At 37.9% G+C, this 20212-nt stretch overlaps 4 protein-coding genes across 5 annotated transcripts; 2 read left to right on the top strand and 2 right to left on the bottom strand.

Annotated features, from left to right (window-relative positions):
* Nucleotides 1-5: 5 nt before the first annotated feature.
* Nucleotides 6-2341, bottom strand: LOC114751663 (probable inorganic phosphate transporter 1-3). The gene has a single exon (XM_028940330.1). The coding sequence runs from the start codon at nt 2132-2134 to the stop codon at nt 350-352; it is 1785 nt and encodes a 594-aa protein (XP_028796163.1). The 5' UTR covers nt 2135-2341; the 3' UTR covers nt 6-349.
* Nucleotides 2342-4743: 2402 nt separating this feature from the next.
* On the bottom strand, nt 4744-6907 carry LOC114751660 (60S ribosomal protein L10). Of its 2 annotated transcripts, XM_028940327.1 has the most exons (4): nt 6873-6907; nt 5607-6108; nt 5369-5450; nt 4744-5126 (listed from the first exon to the last, which is right to left on the bottom strand). In XM_028940327.1, exons 1-4 carry the CDS (start codon nt 6880-6882, stop codon nt 5055-5057), a joined length of 666 nt encoding a protein of 221 aa, XP_028796160.1. In that variant the 5' UTR covers nt 6883-6907; the 3' UTR covers nt 4744-5054. The 2 variants fall into 2 exon arrangements, with proteins under 2 accessions (XP_028796160.1, XP_028796159.1); XM_028940326.1 differs by lacking the exon at nt 6873-6907 and having other exon boundaries at nt 5607-6139.
* A 1725-nt stretch (nt 6908-8632) lies between these two features.
* LOC114751661 (hydroxyacylglutathione hydrolase cytoplasmic) lies at nt 8633-12136 on the top strand. The gene is made up of 7 exons (XM_028940328.1): nt 8633-8754; nt 8906-9028; nt 9557-9718; nt 10532-10610; nt 10794-10907; nt 11319-11495; nt 11732-12136. The coding sequence occupies exons 1-7, from the start codon at nt 8708-8710 to the stop codon at nt 11804-11806; spliced, it is 777 nt and encodes a 258-aa protein (XP_028796161.1). The 5' UTR covers nt 8633-8707; the 3' UTR covers nt 11807-12136.
* A 1631-nt stretch (nt 12137-13767) lies between these two features.
* LOC114751662 (E3 ubiquitin-protein ligase RNFT1-like) lies at nt 13768-19265 on the top strand. Its single transcript, XM_028940329.1, has 9 exons — nt 13768-13909; nt 14073-14852; nt 15469-15545; nt 15662-15830; nt 16348-16436; nt 16532-16694; nt 16798-16877; nt 18087-18190; nt 19045-19265. The coding sequence occupies exons 2-9, from the start codon at nt 14189-14191 to the stop codon at nt 19148-19150; spliced, it is 1452 nt and encodes a 483-aa protein (XP_028796162.1). The 5' UTR covers nt 13768-13909; nt 14073-14188; the 3' UTR covers nt 19151-19265.
* Nucleotides 19266-20212: the final 947 nt, after the last annotated feature.

A 20212-nucleotide genomic window follows, 5' to 3' on the forward strand; every position in this document is an offset into this window, starting at 1 on the left:
CTATGTTCACCAATTGTAGGTAACAAGGAAGCAATTAAAATTTGAGTACATAGATTTAAATAGAAAAGCTTACGGTGAAAGCTTTCAAAAACAAACATTTATTATATTTGTTCTGATGGGAAGAACATTATACAACACACAACATAGAAGTACTTTCTGTAGAAGTTACAGGAACAAGCATGACTTATTTGGTTCTTCCTGGATAAGCTATAGTATATTAGGAAGATCTTTATTTGATGCACATAACTCGGAAGTGCCAAGATATTCCTGCAACAAGTACTGTTTTTCTTGGTTCTTCCTCTTATTCTATTGACGATAGTTCTCAGGACTAGAGCCATATGCAAAGGAATCAGACACTTATGGTGTCAAAGGGAGGTTTATCAACACTATTGCTTCTTGTTTCCCCCTTCTCATCTGCTTTCTCATGTACATAATTTACAGAATGATTTCTCTCGAGCTCCTTGTCTTCTGAGATATCTTCCAGCGATCGACCTTTTGTTTCTGGAACCAAGAGGGTGCAAAAGAATCCAGTCATGTTGACAATTGAAAGTGCCATAATTGCCCTTCGAGTCTTTCTTGTTGAGTTATCACTTGTGTAGCTTTGCACCACAAAGGCACCAATGATGGCACCTGCTTTTCCTGCAGCTGCTGATATTCCATGGCAGGTTGAACGGAACCGAGCTGGGAATAGCTCTGCAGGCACTATAAATGTTGTGCTATTGGGGCCAAAGTTAGCAAAGAAGAGGGTGAGTCCGAAAAGTATGGCAAACATCTTGGGATTGCCATTACAATATTCGAGTTTGTACCCTTGTTGACAATCATCATTTCCCCCCTTGTATTTTTCGTAATTATATCCAAGGATCATCATGAACATAGACATCAGAAAGAAGCCACCGAGCTGGATTATATACCTTCCAATTTTGTCAATAAAAAACACTGTGAACCAGTATCCAGGAACTGTGGCAAACAAGGCCACCACAAACATAGCTCTGGAGAGTTGAAACACCTCTTCTATGGCACTCATGGTCGATGCCTTGCGTACAAGCCCACTAGTTGATAATAAATCTTTCTGTGCGAGTTGAAGACTGTAGAATGCAATATCCAGCAAGAACCATGTGCTAGTAGTCCCAAGAAGATGAAGCCCATGTCTCTCAAGAAACTTTGAGGACAGGAATCCATAAGAGGGAATTGGGTTTACAACAGACCTGAAACTTGAATCTTCGACAGGTATTTCCTTTTGAAGAACTTTAGCCATATCCAAAGCAGCCTTCTTGATATCACCTTCCACCAGTGCAGTATACCTAGCGGTTTCTGGCATTTTGATTCTCCAGTAAAAGGTTAGGGCTGCTGGGATCGCCCCGAACATGAGCACAATTCGCCAAACAAAATCGCCCTCCGGTTGGGTAGACATTACAGGATCAATTGCAAAATTGACAGCAGGGTAGGCTGCTAAGAACAATTTGGAGACAACCATGGCTACAACTCCAGCAACCAATATTCCCACCCCTTGCATTGCAAAAACAGCAGCAACAAACCCCCCACGGTTTTTCTGATTGGCATATTCCGACATTATAACGGCTGATAAAGGGTAGTCTCCTCCAATGCCAAATCCCAGCCAAAACCTAAAGAAGCAAAGGGTAGTGATCACACTTTTCGCCGTGGAGCCAAAGGAAAGCCCTGAGCCCAAGGCACATCCGACCATAGTCACAAGAGTGACCCCATACATTTTTTTTCGGCCAAGCTTGTCGCCTGACCAGCCAAAGAAGAGTTGCCCTACCAGGGTGCCGCACAAGGCAGCCCCAGTTATGGCGTTGTTTACTTGCTGAGGAAGTTTTCCTGGGTTATGAGTCGAGGGGTCGAAGTAATAGAGGCGACCTATGAGTTTGGTCACAGCAGTGATGCAAAAGAGATCGTATGCATCAGTGAAGAATCCCATTCCAGCTATCACGATTGCCATGAAGTGGTAGTTTTGAGTCTTAGCATTGTCAAGAGCTGACAACACACCTTGGCCTGTGTCCATTGTGTGATCGCAAGTGTGTGTGAAAAGGCGGGAATGTGCTGGTTTTATAGGAGGAGGACTTGAGACATTGTAAACATTGTTTCTTAGGAAAAGCAGAAAGAGATATAGTGACATAGAAGCTCACGGTTTTATCAATGATAATTCGACTGTTCCTAAGAGAGGTCTTCGATAGATGGTCGAACAATTATCGTTTAGAAGTTTAAAAATTGCAGTACATGAAGACATATTATTTGAAGTGAATTTTGTCGAGGATACTGACTACACGGCTGATCTATATCTGTTGGAAAAGGACAGGAATCCTAGATATCTCCAATTTTTGAGGACAAGCATCAAAGACAATTGAGAGAGTGGATTACATTGCGCGCTAATATCCTAAAAAATGTTCTTGTTGGTTACTGCCTAATTTAGTGGAAGTCTTGAACGTGACAAATTAACTTGGCGCAATTCATGCATGCCATGGCCAGAGCTTTGAGTAATATTTTTCTTCTCATGACAGACAATTGTACGCACGATGTAGGTAGGAAGAGGAATATATATATATATATAGAGATATATATATGTATGTATATGCATACATGTATGTTTTTATGTGAGCATGTGTTTATAATTCTGGATATACTCTCCTGCTCATAGTTCCTGTCACCAACTTGCCTTGGTCATACTTTGCTGTTCACGAGAATTTTAGTTCCTATCGTGTTCCATCCCATCTGATTCAATCATTTATTTTCCTCATCATCAATACATCTAGATGAAAGTCTTGATCTTATAAAATCCTGTTATGTTTAAATATCTTATATATGAAATACTCCTCCAATTCTAAATGTAAGAATTATTTTTATAGTTTAATTTACACTACAAAATGAATCTTATACTTAGAATTAGAGAGAGCATTAAAATTACAAAACCATCTAAATAACTATATATTAATTTGTCAATATGCCCTTTTCACGTTCACCATTTAAAAGAGAAAGCAGTTCCATATATTAGACTTCTCTCTAAGAACTCAAATCTAATTAATTAGCATTTCCAGTCATATATAATGGAACTGACACAAACGGAAAGTTGCAGTTGGCCAGGCAAAGCTCATAAGTTCCTTTGCCTGCTGAATTACATTGACTTCCAATATACAACTCAGTTACATGCAAATGTTAATTCCTATAAACTTTCTTGACATACCATAGTAATGTCTAGCATCGTTAATGGGGTCAGTGACGAGACTTGGGTTATTGAATCATTTATATGGCAGCGGTTTTCATCTGAAGCTCTGCCCCTCGGCCCCAACAAGCTTACCTACTTGTCTTCCATCTTTGAAAAAATAGCGCACTCTTACATTTAGCCCACACACGGCAAACCGTTATGCCAAGGGAAAAAAAATGCTTTGTGAACTTAGTTGAAGCTGATAGCAATACTTTTGAGAGATTTTAAAATATTTAACGAGACCGACACTTGAAAGGGTACTCCTTAAGTTTGATGCTTGGCAATAGTTATTTAACGTGTTCATTTTATGATTTCCAAATTCTATCAATAGAGAAGCAGTTAAGATACACCAGACCAAGAGTAGTTCATTTTAGGTTTAGGACGTATTTGATTTGATTTGCTTGGGACGGCGTGAGCAAGAGGGGAAAGGGACGTGTATTTGGGGAGGAAGGGGCGCTTTAAAGATTTTGCATGGTTGGTTCTTTTCATCAGGATCTTTCTACTAAACAGGTTTTTTTCCCCATCAATTACAATTCATTTTCTTTATGTCACAAATACAAACGATATCTCTCTTCTTTTTTTTTTCCGCAGTGACTATTCCTTTCATATCTTGAGACTCTTCAGAAAAGCTTTTTCAGTGACTAATTTGTAATCAAAGTACATTCCTTCAATCGATCAGACTATGCATGTCATTTTTTTTTTTTTGCTAAAACATAAATATCTTTCTATTTCAACTTTGGTTCGTCACGTTATGAGAGACTAGTCCTTTCTGTTAAACCTAATTCCTATTGGTTTGCATGTCAAATTATTTAACCCTCAAGCTTCACACTGCACTTTGATCCCTCTAAAGCCCAAAGCCTTGTCGTCTCAATTTTGGGCGAAAATTCTCAACCATGTCAAATCAACTCAGATAATCAAACCCTCCTCAGCATCCTGCAAAGCTTCTTCAATCAACAAAGCTGCTTCCTTGTCCCAAAAGAGAAAAACGACAACCCGGAGCAACACCCATAAAATCATCCCTCCACGCCTCCACGTATCAAATAGAAGACGAGGCTCATGGAAGACATCTTCCGACTTTATCACTCGGTGATTGGAACAGATCAAATTTATTATGGACACGCTCAGGCAGGAGGGGCACGAAAATAAGGAAAGGCAACTACAGATTAAAGGGCAAATTCATGTATGGCCATGCCTTCAAAAGCCCAACGAAGCTACATGTTTTCGGGTTGACTTCAACAAAATCAGCAGACTAGACCGAAGAATAACCCAGAGCAGACATTGCCCCCTCCCTCTAGGAATACCATCTGAGGAAGCTGAGGAAGTTGATTTTCCAGCGACTAGGTCGGGTTCGCGACCAAAGAGGTGATACGACAAACTTCGAAAAGGCAAAAGCAGAATCGACATCCTCAACAGCCGGATCACAAACGGGGGCGAATCTAACATAGCTACGACACCAATTGCTCTGACCACGATGCCGGAACCGACCTCGGGTAATAACGGTCAGACATTTGCCTTTCCGCTTAAAATTTAGAAATCATGAATTTTTATATATTTAATAGTGGTCTGATTGTCCGTCAATCCGTCACATAGCAGAGATCCTACCTGCTTAACAATCTGCTATTAAGGGCCAAACAAGTGGAAACGTAAGGAACAAAACATTTTTTTTGGGGAAAAAACAAGTTCATTGTATGGAAGACGGCCCGCACAAAAACAGACTTAGTTTAGTACAAGACGCATAATAAATAAAATCAAATTTCTCCAACAACAAAAAACAAAAGCATCCAGGCTGACAAAACTACTGCGGTCCAGACTCCTCCTGTGTCTTGTAACAGACTACCTATGCAGTTGCATGCTCCAGGAAAGCTCTCCCGGGTTCACGGTTAGCCAGTGGTCCATGGCATCCAAGAAGCTGCAAAATGCACAAGGAAGTGGTTAGTCACATGATCCGTTTTACCTGAGCTACACTTAAGGGGAAAATCTGACTAAATGCAAAAATATGCTCCCACACATTCCCAACTACTTGAACTCTGTCATCTAACTACTTTTTCCCCGTCATTAATCAAAGTTAACAAAAATTACGTCGTGATCTTAATGCCATTAAGTTTGAACAAAAGTTGCGAGGATGTGAATATTTGGCTTCACATTCATTACCTTTGCATTTACACCATCTGGCAGAATTCTGTTCTCTGACTTGTACCTCACATAGTCTGTTCGGTTAAACTTCGTGAAACCCCTGAGAAAGCAGTTAAAACAGTTGAATTACCGTCAAATCAAACACAATAGCTTAATACACTAGTATCTTGGAAGGATAAAAGGAATTAATCATATCATAATTCTTGAAAAAGCACATTCATTCAGGGCAAATTCTCAACCGAAAAAAAAAAAATACCATTTCCTGCTAACTATGATCTTTTGCCGACCAGGGAACTTGAACTTAGCACGACGGAGAGCTTCCTGGGCATGATGGCTGTTGCTGTCCTTGCAACGGACAGAAAGAAGCACCTGACCGATGGCAACTCTAGCACATGTACCTTGTGGCTTTCCAAATGCACCTCTCATCCCTGTCTGAAGCCTATCAGCTCCAGCACATGAAAGCATTTTGTTGATCCTAAGAACATGGAATGGGTGAACCCTAACTCTCAAATGGAACGCATCCTTTCCAGCAAATTTGGCCATGTATTTGTTGCAAGCAATCCTAGCAGCTTCCAACGCTTCACTTGAAACATTTTCCTTCTCCCAGCTAACCAGATGGACGCAGAAAGGAAACTCATCAACCCCTTTCCTCTTCATTCCAACATCATAAATTCTGATCTTGGGATCAGGAACACCACGGCAAAAGCGTGACTTAGGGTAAGGTTTGTTTTTTATTTGACGATAACACCTTGCAGGTCCTACATAATTTTCCATTGCCATCACAACATAAATAAAGAATTCAAAAGCAAAATCAATTTCATTCCACAATCATCCCCACTGATAACAACGAATTGCAGCAACAAAACGAAATGCCGCAAAAAACCATAAAAAAATAGTTGCCCCCAAGGTCTTGGCGATAAACAGAAAAGTACATTGAGAAATCCCTGTGCTATATCTCGAATTAAACCAATCAGATCATCGTATGATTATCATGTTTCAAACAGTTAGGTCTAGCACAAAAGGAATTTATCATCCCATTCTTCGATAGTTAGATTTGATCAAAATCAATAACCCCATTTGATGTTTCAAGTTTTCCTCATTCCAGCTAGGCGGGCTGGCTAAAGGAGCTTCAAGTTTTCCTCATTATCAGCCCATTCTTACTACAAAAATCGTGCTTTTTTTTATATTGACTTGGGACAGGTAGATATGGTGAAATTTTGCTGAAAACTATCTCAAGCATGCTTTCATCAAGAAAAATGCCAGATGACACCTCTGGGTATCCCTGAAAAAAGTTAATATTCCCAGATCCAAATGAAAATTTTCAATCGAAGCAAGAAATATCAATTACTTCAAAAGCTTACAGGACCATAGACCACGTATTCATCTATAATATTTCTACCAAAACCACTATAACAATCAAACAATAAGAGGAAACAATTCAGACAAGTTCACATAGCATATGAGGACACCGAAATCAAGAACGATAGGAACATGAACGTTCAGAAGGAAGGCGGGCGCTTACTCCTCCCCATGGCGGCAAACGCGTTGATTCGAGATTTCGAGGGAACGGGCAATAAACCCTAGAAATGTATTTATATACCCGCTGCTCTTTTTTTTTTTTAAATCTTTTCCTGGTTGAGGGCCATTGAAACATGGGATTTTTCATGGATGGGCTAGGCTAGGGCTAGGCCCAGACTCTGAATGGATAAGCTGCTACTTTTGTCAGTATATGAATCGTCCTCCTCGTTCCGTTCCGTTTTGACCCGTCCCGAGCTCCACGTGGCAGTTGCTGACGCTTCACCGCCCCCCTTTGCCGGCAGGAACATGCAAGATTTTTTTTCCTTAAATGCCCCTAGCACTGAATTGCGGGAAAGATCATGTGCTGTTTTGTTTGTGTTCCTGTGTACTGTACATTTGTGCTTTTGGAGTTTAAAAACAAATTTACAATCCTTGTTTATAATTTTAACTCATAAGGGGCTACTGGAACGATTTGGGAGCGAAAATGAAACAACAATAATGGAAATATCAAATATCTGTGTCTTGTTTGACCAATAATGTCGTCTTTCAAACAACATGCAATATGTGAAGTTCACGTATCCACAGGTTGAAATAAGAATGTATTTAACTAATTTCACTGTTTTCAGTTGAAATTCATGAACATACACTACACAACATCACTTATTTCTCAAAATTCATGCAACGTATAAGACCAATGTTTATAAATATATTACATATCTAGTAATTCTGCACAGAAATTAAATATTTTATGAACAATAATATTACAAAAAGCTCTCTGTCTTATATGTATCCTATGAAGTGCAAAAAGGCGGGCTAATGACTTTGATAGTCAAAATAACATATTGTTAACGACTTATAAACAATGTTTTTTTAAAATAAATTTTGTGTTATATATTAATATTTGCCCTTCATGATTTTCATAAGACACTTCAGCTGCATATTTTTGATACTATGTCTTTCCCCCTAAATATTCAAATTTTTTAAAGTCAGTCACGTTTTTATTATCTTTTAGCTCATATTATATATATATATATTCTTTAAATATTATCCTTTTCTACATCACGTCACAGTTTGAGTCTTAGATTATCTCTGTCCTATTTCATTTTCTCTAATTAATATAAAGGAGTCATAATTTTTTTTTAAGTTGTCAAGATGTTGATTATTACTCTTTCGGTTTTAAATATAAAACTTTTTTTTATAGTATAATTTATACTATAAAAAGAAGTCTTATATTTAAAATTGGAGGAGTATATTATTATCCTGTAAAAAAATGCAGACGTAATAAAGGATGAATAGTAATCAATACTGATACAGTACTACTACCTCAGGTCCTAATTATAAGACACAGTTGACTAATTTGGGGAGATTAAAAAACTTAGTTAAGTTAGTTATTTGTAATAAATAGGTGTTGTTTTTTCTAAAATATCCTTGCTAGTCAAGTTTGTTATCTATAACTACTATTATTAGAAGGATTATCATGAAAAAAAGTGGATAAATATGAGAGACAAAATAGATTGAGGTCTTATATTTAGGACCAAAATAAAAGTTACATAGGGTCTTATAACAAGAACCGGAGGTAGTAACTCCTAGGAAGTAAAAGGTTATCCAAGATATTGGTTCTTTTGTGATTTTTTTTAGAATTAATGGCTTTAAGTATAATTAATGATTATATGACGCCCGAAATGTTATTTTTCCCAGGATTTTACGGAGTGCTAGCGTCCTCGGAGGCATTACAGTTGGTCACTCCCTCCACGGTTCTACTGCCTGCGCGCCACTTCCTTTGCTGGGGAGAACCATAAGCTGGAAGCGGGGTTTTCGTGCAATTCCTGCTAAGACACTATGAAAATCTATCACGTCCCTTGCCTCGAAGACAATTATTCGTACCTGTAAGCCCGATTCAACGCGCCGTCCAGTTTCTCATCAGTTCCTCGAATCCTGACCAATATATACACCGCTTTCGAGTTCCTGTTTTTCTAGGTTGTTAAATATATCTTTTATTTAGTTTTTCCCTGTCAATATTTGAACTGGGTTTTGCAGGATTGTTGACGAGGGTACCAAAGAAGGTGCAGTGGTGGATCCTGTAGAACCGGGGAAGGTTCTGGAAGTTGCTAACTCCCATGGAGTCGATGTCAAGCTTGTCCTCACCACGCATCATCATTGGTAATGTAACTATTTCCCCCCGTTTTAAGAACAAACATACCTTCGAGTGAGCATATATCCCGCTTATTCTGTACTGGATCGTCGATATTTTGTCGCGGATGTGTAAGAGTTTTAAATTTCAGTGGATATAATTTGATTAGGCAGTTTAGTTGGGTCCGGCGACTGTCTACTGCAGGAACTAATTATCAGTTTGCAGTGCTCTGAGTCGAATCCTCAATTAATTTAAGAAATTAAGTACCTGGGAACAAATTTGGTTCGATTGGCTCTGGCCAAAATTGGTGAAATGACAACTCTTCAGATGTTCATTTATTATGTTAGGTTTGATCTCTTTTATGGATTTTAGTCGTTAAGCTCAAGCTGTTGCATACATTAGCTTCTACTCTATTAGTTATCTTCTCAGTTGTTCTGCCACGTGTAGCATTTTGAGTCTTGATATATGCATTTTCTTGTAATTATACTTGGGTTAATGAAAAGAGATGCAGAATCTTAACGGACGCAAGTTCTCGTTTTGGCGTTATTATTTATCAGGGATCATGCGGGTGGGAATGATAAGATAAAGCAGCTGGTTCCTGGAATCAAGGTTTATGGTGGTTCAGTTGATAACGTGAAGGGATGCACTGATAAAGTTGACAATGGTGATAAGGTCTCCCTTGGGGCTGATATTAGTATATTGTCCCTTCACACTCCTTGGTATGGTTGCTGGCCTTGTTAATTGCAGATTGCTGTTGGACACACACAGATACACGAAAGACCCAACAGTGGAGGGTTTGTGATGTGATTTTTACTGTGCTCTTCTGGACAAGGACTGCACCTCTATTGTCTTCCCTTAATTCCAATTGAAATGACTACGGTCTAACTTCCATTTGTATAACATAATAGTGTGGTGCTGGAAAAATCATCTTGTTAACTGCTTAGCATAATATTTGAACGCAGAAAATCGTAATCATGGAGAATATCATGTCAGTCATTGATGAAGGGAGCTGTGCCCTTCGTAAAGTATATATGTTTTTTGAGTGTGTGGCTGAAGAACAGTGTGATGCTTGCTGCTAATTGTTTTTTAGTATTGTCAAGTTCTCTCTTTCTGTGCTGGTGGTTCTCACTTTTTATTCCAGAATTTATTCTGGCAAGACTGTCTGATGCTGAGTTTTATACGACTCCAACGTGCCCCTAGAAATGCATTATCTGGCTTCGCTGGCCATATCAACAATTCAAATACCATTCTTTTGTGTTATTGATGTATTTATGAATATTTAAATAGCCAGCCCAACTTCTGCGCTAATGCATGAGATTTTTTTTCTTAAAAAAAAAAAAAAATGAACATTCACTTCAATGAAGAGTAAAGTGGCAGTACTTCTTGTCCTGCTTACATATACAATGATAGATTATTTGACGACCAAAAATTAGTCATAAATCACGTTTGATGTTGTTGAATCTCGCTTCACCATTCCTTGAAACACATTTCTGTTTCTTCTATTAACATCAGCCATTTTCTGACCTTCTCAGCCACACCAAAGGCCACATAAGTTATTATGTTACTGGCAGAGAGGATGAGCACCCGGCCGTTTTTACAGGGGATACGCTGGTAAGCTGAGTCGTCAATCTCATCTTGCTATTAAATGAGCTTATGTGAAATCTATACCAACAATCAAGAGCTTAGAGTCAGAGTATGCTACTAGGTTTTTATATCTTTGTCCATGTAATGCATGGATTATGAAGAATTTATTTCGAAGTCTCTAGATTTATTTTGTTATTTTTTTGTTTACAGTTCATTGCTGGCTGTGGGAAATTTTTTGAGGGAACTGCAGAGCAGATGTACCAGTCACTCTGTGTGACACTGGGCTCACTGCCAAAGCCAACCCGAGTTTACTGTGGCCATGAGGTGCGGATCTTCCCTTTAAACTTAAAATATTCTTTGAAACATATGCCATTATTCTCTCATAATTTAAAATAAAGTGTGAAGTTGATTTTCTCTTTAATCTAATGAGATTAAAGGAATGATTTATTTTGATAGGAGCGAATTTGTTGAGGAAAAAAAAATCTCTTTCTGGATCTAACAATTCAGAGAATGATGCAAAAATATATGGAGTTTCTGGTCTTAGGTTAAATTGATAACGCAGCTTAGTTTAGGGGTCAAAAACAATTTAAATGGAAGGAATGGGTGGTCATAGGTTGTTTTGCTGGAGTTTATGCTGCTGCAATTCACGATGCACCCGAAACAACTTATTTAGAGTATCTTTAGCGATTTTATAATGTTCATTGACATGAGAGTTTAAATTTGCTTTTACTTCAGTACACAGTGAAGAACTTGCAGTTTGCTTTGACGGTTGAACCAGACAATTTGAGGACGCAACAAAAATTAACATGGGCTCAGAATCAACGGCAAGCCGGGCAACCGACTATTCCCTCAACCATTGAGGAGGAGATGGAAACCAATCCGTTCATGAGGGTCGATCTACCTGAGCTTCAGGTTTGTCACACTACCATCTTAATTCCCATCACCTTTGAGAAGAAGAAGAAATATTCTATTGTCGGATATAAGAAATGGAATGGATGTCTTTCCTATTTATCACAGTTCTGCATTATAATCCATGCATACGCTTGGATACCTACTACTTATGAGTCTTTCATTCCTTTGGTCTTCCTAAATCCTAGTATTTTGACATCTAAAGGCAGAAATGATATTTCAAATGACAACCATTTCAGGAGAAGGTGGGGAGCAAGTCTCCCGTTGAAGCTTTAAAAGAGATAAGGAAGCGGAAGGACAACTGGAAGGGCTAATGGATTATAGAACTGCACGCCGATGCTTGTATTTTTCCTTCTCTCTTCCGTCCGTATGTATGAACGAACAATGAAATGCAGATCATGTTGCTATTTTGCGTTGCCTGAACCAGCCTTCTCATCTGCTTCTCATCACATCGTTGGTGTAGATTTTAATTAGCTCTTTGGTCTGTGTATATTATGTTGGTTTGTCCAAACAAGTAAGATGTTCTGTTTCACTCATGTCATTGGCTTCTGAACTCGCGATCAACACTTATCTCCTCTAGATTCTCGTGAGATTGGGAGAGCGAAGAAAATAATGGCTGCTTCTTTTTTTGTTGTGGTTCTCTTATTCTGTTGTGTCTTTGCTTTCTGAAATGAGGGCTGAGAGCAAATGTCGACGTTAATGGCAAAATGCTTGTCGCAGTCACCGGGGCGGTGCCTACAAAGTCGACAAACGAGCAATCAATTAATTTTATAAGTCGAAAGCATAGTTTTTACTAAACTTATAAGGTCCTTGATATTTTAGGCTTATTGTTCAATAGTTGGCAACTCGTTAATCATCATTGTCAATGAGTTGTCATATTTATGTTTTGGATCAGTTGGCTGAAAAAAAAGGCATCAGTTGGTTTTGAGATATACATTTAATATCTGATGATGTGCTACTCGAACTTCGTTAGGTTATTTAATTCGATGATGGCTTGATGAGTTGTTTTTCTTTTTTCCCAAAAAATAAAAGAAATGGCCAATTTTTTTTATTTTCTGATTATCAAGAATTGGTTAGGAAAAATCGTTACTAAAAACCAAGGAATTTGAAAAATTACAGATGAGGATTTGTTCGTAAAAATTGTCTTCAAAACTAATATTATTATTATTAAAACCTATAATAATATTGTAATCGGTCTTTATTTGTAATTTTTCATATTTTAAACTCTTTATTTGTAATGGTTATTAATATAATTAAAATTATTCTTTCAAACCTAAGAAGTATCTTTCCGCAAGTTGAGTGACAAATATGCCAACAAGAGTTGGTTAATATTACGCACACTTTCTATCGTCTTTATTTTATTGTAATTTAGTTTATTCTTTTGAAGTTATTTTTATTTTCATTTGATTTATTCTTGTGAAGTAATTTTTCTTTCATTTATTTACAAATTGTAATGGGGGTATATATTCTTTCATTTACAACTTCCACATCAAGGTGTTCAACATTCGCACTTCTATTATTCAACACTTAAACATTTGCGGTTCTATTTCTCTTCCGATTCTAAATATAAAACTCATTTTTATAATGTAAATTAGACTATAAAATAAGTGACAGGAGGAATATTATTTAACGCTAAAACACAACAACAATTTATCTGCTCATTGCAATTATATAAAGCTCATATCTTAATGTAAATTTACAGCTTTCATCATAAGCGACATTTATAAGTGACAGATTTATTATTTAACACTGATACAATAAAAATGGAAGACTTTTTTCCATTTCAAATATTTAACACTCAGAAAGAAATTTACAAGCTATTGACGCTTTATCACAGGCAAAGTTTACGGTTGAGTGGTGACAGTTCAATTACTTAATGCTAAGACCAATAAAATTAGCAACTTTCACTTCAATCATGTAACAAGTACTTTAAAAAATTTGCATAAGGATAATTTGGTAATTATATGATATTTACTTTTTGTTTAAAAAAAAAGACCATGAATTTTTATCGTAATAATTTTACATGTTCACGGTGATTGGAAAAGAAAAGAAAAGAAAAGAAAAAGAGAAGGCAGCAGGTCATGGCTTTCCATCCGTTGAAATGGCGAACTGGGGAAAAGAGCCTGATAATGCCTCTTTAATAAACGCGTTTCTTTATCGTCCACCACGCGACAGACTTTTAATTATTTCCCCTCTTATTCTCTCACGTCCCAAACCGGCACCCTCCAAAATACTAATAATTAAACAAATAAAGCGGAGGTTTCAGGCTGACGCCTTCCCGGCCCTTTGACTTTTCTCCCCTTCCTGCTTCTCCTCCCTCCCCCGGCGCTGCTCCAGCTTAAATTCTCTTCCCCCGGCACAACCCTGTTCACATTTTCCCAAACTCTGCTTTGTTTTTCTCTTGCTTCATTCGTCAGGTAATAGTTCTCTGTTATTTCACTGCTTCCTTCCCTCGGTTATCTTTGGATTTTTCTTCTTTTTCAGCTTTAACGTAGTTTTCACGCTCTCCCTCCATAAATTCTGTTATCCTATCAGGCCATATTATCGGCTTAAAAAAACTATTTCACTTTTCTATACCAGTGATCTCCGGGAGCAGAAACTCCTCAAATAGAATATAAGGCTACAAATAGCTGGAAAAGAAATAAGGATCAAGCAGGAGGCTAACTGAGTATTGGTAGTTTAATCTTGCGACGAAGATGGAAACATCGGGTGCTAATTCAGAACAATACGCCATGTCTTCCTCCTCCTCATCTTCCACTGTTGGTGTAAATAATAGTAACAGTAATAGCACTGAAACCTGGTACGGGATGAGGTTAGCCCCTGTCAGCCCCTTCCGTTCTCCAGTTTCCTTGCTATTAAATTACGCGGGCATTCTCCACTCAAGTTCGTCAGCTCGCGATTCAGAGGCCACGACAGTCAACAGCGGAGTTACCCCGTTGGAAATACGCTCTCAGCTTCCTGAGTCTGGCACCGCGTGCAGTAGCAGTGCTGGTGAAGTTTCGATACGGATAATTGGGGCTGCAGAACAAGAACAGAGTGTTGCGTTAGGTTCTTTTTCTACTACCTCTCTAAATCAGCTTGGACAAGTCGATCACGATGATTTGACGAGAAATAGAGGAGGAATGCCCGCACTGGATGAGGGTGCGGAGGATCGCAGCGGAAGAGCCCCCTTAGTGTCTTCAACGACACCGGCCACTAGTGGACAGGTGGATGAAAATGTCGGAAACGCCGCGGAAAGCAACCATGGGGATTCATCCTCTTACCAGAGGTATGATATTCAGCAGGCTGCTAAGTGGATTGAGCAGATTCTTCCTTTCTCACTGTTGCTATTGGTTGTTTTCATTCGTCAGCACTTGCAAGGTACTACTCCTGTGTATCTGTTCTGTGTTTTTTATGTTCATTTTGGCTTCATGCTCCTTGAACGCTGCAACGGAACCATGAGAAATATGCTTCTCCCTTGTTTCTTTTTACTGATCATGTGCACTGTCCCATTGTAGAGATTATGACTAATGGATAGGATATGCTAGACTTGATGATATGGTTGGACCATATTTATATATAATTTGTGTGGTATGCTTTCCTCTGTGGTGTCCTTAATGATTTCGCATTCAAATAGCTTGGCCGTGCTAGAAGCCTTATCTAAATTGTTCTCAGGAATTGTGCTTGGTCGAATGATGGTAGGAAAGAGAGTTTGTATGCCCTTGCGAGTGACGGAAACTATGAAGTTTTTATAAATTAATATCGGCAGAGCCCATTGTATTTAGGTTTAAACTGCGTGGTTAAAGGGAAAAAAGGAATGAGTGGGGGTAGAAAAGACAAAAGATGGTTAGGAGAGAAGGTTTTTGAGGATCATCTAGACTGTACCTGTCTTTTATTTACTGTTCATCCTAATTGAAGGCATCACTGTGACATTGCCAATTTGTAATTTTGATTCTTTCCATATGATATGTTGATATTTAATTCTGGGAACTTGCAGGCTTTTTTGTCACGATTTGGATTTCAGCTGTGATGTTCAAATCAAATGAAATTGTTAAGAGGCAGACAGCGCTGAAGGTGCTTTGCCCAGATTTTCCAAGTCTATTGAACTTTTCCCCCTCCAATTAGTTACATGTGACTCCCCTTTCCCCTCTACAGAGAAAAAGAGGTTCAATACAATTTCTATTTTGCAGGGAGACAGGAGAGTCTCAATTCTTGTTGGCATCTCTGTCGCCTTCATGCTTCATGTGATGTGCATTTACTGGTGGTATCAAAGTGATGATCTTTTATACCCGCTGATCATGGTTCCTCCAAAATCAGCACCACCTTTCTGGCATGCTATATTCATCATCTTGGTTAATGGTATGTGTTTATTTAGTACCAAAATCCAGCATTTTACCCAAATAGAAAATTAGTATGTTTTTTTTTTAATTGCTATGCTATAGTTATAGTAGGTATCATTATATGTAGTTGGCATGAAATGTATATCCATAACATATGATTAAGTTAGAAATTCAAGCTTCTCTTCAAGTATTTTGGCCTCGACTGCTCATCCTTGAACTGACCAAGACCATTTCACCTGAAGAGAACCCAAACCTGTGGGTACTTCAATATGCACGCACATGTTTGATATATTTTCAGCATCATATTTCAGTTATGTCCGTTCTGTGAACTTTTATTTTCAGCCACTTGCTTGCTGCAGTGTTTGCTATATTTTTTGGCTATATAGTCATGAGCAATATCGTTTTGAATCTCTTAAGTTATATCTCCATGCTTTAGTTTTGTGTTAGTTGACTGTTTCAATGTGCCTTGACATATTTATAGTTTTGTAACCAGAAATTTTTCAATTTTGTTAGTCACCATATTTAATGACTTTCAGATACACTAGTGCGGCAAGTAGCAATGGCTTTCAAGTGTTTGCTGCTTATATATTACAAAAATGGAAGAGGTCACAACTTCCGCCGCCAGGTGAGCAGTAGCCTCTTTACTATTTCCAACAAGCATGTATTTTTTAACTATATTTTGCCTCTGCAACTAACTGAAAGCTGCTAAATTATTTCAAGGGCCAAATGTTAACTCTGGTCGAATATTCATTGCTGTTGTATCGTGCCTTGTTGCCTACATCAGTTTGGTACCGTTTTTTCTTAAACAAGGATTATGGGAGTCTTTTTTCATCACTGACAACAGGATTGTATTTAACTTTCAAGCTAACATCTGCTATTGAAGGTACATTTTCATTCTCAGATCAGGCTTCGTAGTGCCATATGTGTAGATATTTCAGTATGGTGCTAACTTAATTCCATTCTCTCTATCTTCCTATGTGCTTATTAGGTTCAATGCTTCTTCTCTGCCTTAAAAGCATTATCAAGAAAGGAAGTTCATTATGGAATATATGCCACAATGGAACAGGTAAATTTGCCCATTTCTGTATACCGTATTAACCCTGGAACTGTGTTACATTTCGATTGTAATTTACATCTCTCCCCCTCTTTGCTACAATGTTTTGCTTCTTCTATCTATTCATCCGTCAGAGAAATGGAGAATTTCTTGCATACCCGTGTCTTCGAAAAAGAAAAAAGATTTTTTTTTTTTTTAACTTCTTTAAATGCATTAAAATTACTTGAAGCTTGGTTTTCCAACTACAGATCCACTAGATAATGGTTGGTCCCCACCATTTTAAGGTAGGTGAACTAAATAATTCAATGTTTCAGCCATTTTGCTTTGTTTAAGTATTGTGTTGCAATACCAGTATAAAATATTACACCTAGAGGGAATCACAATATTTGTAATTGTGAACAATATAATTTCTTTTAGGTTTCGTTCAAAGTTTTTTTTTTTGGTTCTCTCAATCTTTTTCCACACATTTCATTGGGTTCCCTACAAACTTTTTATTCCCGTGGTAGAGAAGTAAGTACCTCATCTAAAAGCTTTTAAATTACTATCTGTCCCGTGCATTGCATCAAGTGTCATAATGAACAACTTCATATTCAACCATGTGTCATGAGGACGATGAATAAGAATTTTCACTGTTGATGGTGGGGATGATTGTGATTCATTAATGTATAACTCAATGGAGACCTTTTATGTGGTTAATATTTGCATTTACAGCTGATACTGCCAGGTATCACTTCAGATTAATAGATTTCTGTTTTTGAAGAAAATGAACTGGAAGCAAAATAAATAAACTTTTTACAGTATAGAGCATGTCTATGTGCCATACTTTATGAAAATTTCTCTAGTTATATGGGTAACGGGTGTGTTTTGGGAATCTTGAGCTTGTCCTGTGAAATTGGAGCAAATTTCCATCCTGTCCTCTTACGTTTTACCAGCTAAGGGATGTAAAGCTTTGTTGTAAATTGGCAATGTGCCCAGTTTCCAATTTGTTATGTCTTTGGCTGAAGAAAATTAGAAATTTCAAGGATTCTATTGCTGGCTTATCTATGATACTCAGTCGTTGCCAGGATTTATTTTTATGGGATAGGATTGTCTCCTCTATAGCTCTTGAAGTCGGCACTTTGATGGGTTTAATAAAGTGACCTGCGGCAGGCAGGGTGTTGTTCCATTTATCAAAGTGGTTTTGTTGCAGTTGTCATTTAAAATTCTGAATTATAAATGCAGGTAAATGCTGCTGGCGACCTATGTGCTATATGCCAAGAGAAGATGCATGCTCCAGTTTTGTTGCGTTGCAAACACATCTTCTGTGAGGAATGCGTATCAGAATGGTCAGTCATGATTCTGTTCTTCATCAAGATCTTCCAAAATAAAAGTTGCAAGATGTAAAAAGTAATAAACTCATGTTTTTTTTACCAAAAAACTCATCTTTTGAAGCCAATAGCTAATAATTGTTTAGGGTAAACAACAACTAGGTAAAAGTGTTTCTTCATTAGATAAAATTGAATGTGTTAATCTTGGTTGATTATGTTCCATTTTAAAACGACTTTGGCCATTTTTTGAGGCAGGCTTAAACTCCCTCCCTCGTTTCTTTATGATATTCATAATCATAATAACTACGATAATGAGTTTTATTGGTACTTCTGGGGGGAAATTGAGTCTTTTAAAAAGAAAAAACGAATCGAACCAGCGGGGGATGGTTAGAGGGACTAGAATTTTCTGGAAAGGGCAATCTGGTCTACAGCCTACATGTAGAAACTTCCATGCGAAAAGAACATATGCTATATCACTGTGCATTCACTTGGGTTTTCTTAGTCTCATGGGTAGAACGGAAGCACTGACTTTTTTTGATTATGGACCACAAAGCATGGGCACTTTTGGAAAAGAGCCATGTCCATATGGGGCACATGCAAGATATTCGTGTTAGGCAAACATGATGGAACGCTTAGAATTTCACGCAGATATCTTTTAACATGATGGTGTTTGTGCTGGTGTTGTATTCTTTTCAATGGCCGGGGCTCCTAGAAAATAGAACTTTGATTCTTGCCACTGATTCATCAAATGCTTAGCAATGCTGATGAAGATAAATGAATGAGATATATCTAAATCTAAATTGGATTCTATTTTACTCGTAATCATAGTTATCTCTCCTTTCTTGACGAACAAAACGGCACTGACTCTTCAGGTTTGAGAGAGAACGGACTTGCCCGCTATGCAGAGCATTGGTAAAACCCGCTGAACTACGGACCTTTGGAGACGGATCGACAAGTCTAATTTTCCAGCTGTTTTAGGCTCTCTAAGTGTTTTTCAGGTTGGATTATCATTTCACCCCGCATTTTACCTACAAAATGCCCTTACTTTGTTCTATGATTTGAGAAGTTTTCTCATCAATGGCTGCCCCAAAAAATCAGATGAAGGAAGAAATCATAAATATGGTTCACATTTAGTACATAAGCACATGTTCGATTGTTGTCATAAGGTACGATGAGCAAGGGGTTTTTGCTTTGCTGCCAGATACTGAAACGAAAGGATTCGCTCTCCTGATATTTCCACATTTGCCAAAAATCATGATGAACACAAATTGTTCATAATATTACATCCCTTCGAATTTAAGTCCAGCCTTTCTCCCTCGCCAATTTTTGTTTATATATATGCTTTCACGGGGATTGTGCAAATATGCTGACCAGTTCGTTGCTGGCTTGATGCATTTTCGAGGGCTGGCATTGCTCTTTATTTCGAGAAATATGTTACGGTGTTCGTCAATATTAATAAATGGTAAATCAATGTTGATGAATGATTTAGTTTATATTAATGGTTTAGTTGGTTTGAGACCAATTATGCCTATGGGTACCAATAAGCAGGTATTTAGAAAAGTAACTGGAACGGAACTTAAATACCGACAAAGAAAACTAAAAAAATCTGCCGCTATTTGGCCGTTGAAACGTTAGTGATTGTTCGTCGGGAAACTTGCGGACTGTGTTAGGGTTTTCAAAGAGGATTATTGAAATAATATGAAGAAAAGAAGGCCTGGATTTGGGAATTAGATTGTGGCCCAAATTCGAATAGAGGAAACGGAAGGAAAGTATCAACTTTTTTTGGTTGGCGGTGTATCGGTGCATTTGGATGATCCTGATGTAACGGTGCATTAGTTGTTGACGAGGGATTCCCAAAAGTGAAGAGCGCAAATCTAATCACAATCCCGAGAGTGGATTCGGATTATAGAAACTCGAAAGGCATACTTCATCATCATCATCCTCCTCCATTACGCCACTTCGCTTCTCGCTGTTGACTTCTGTCTCATATTCACATGTTCATAATATTTCCTTCCCGGCTCCCCTCATTTGTCAAAAGTA

This window comes from Neltuma alba, unplaced genomic scaffold, assembly GCF_004799145.2.
Source record: "Neltuma alba isolate B1F8T4 unplaced genomic scaffold, ASM479914v2 tig00007002_pilon, whole genome shotgun sequence".
NCBI classification, from domain to species: domain Eukaryota; kingdom Viridiplantae; phylum Streptophyta; class Magnoliopsida; order Fabales; family Fabaceae; genus Neltuma; species Neltuma alba.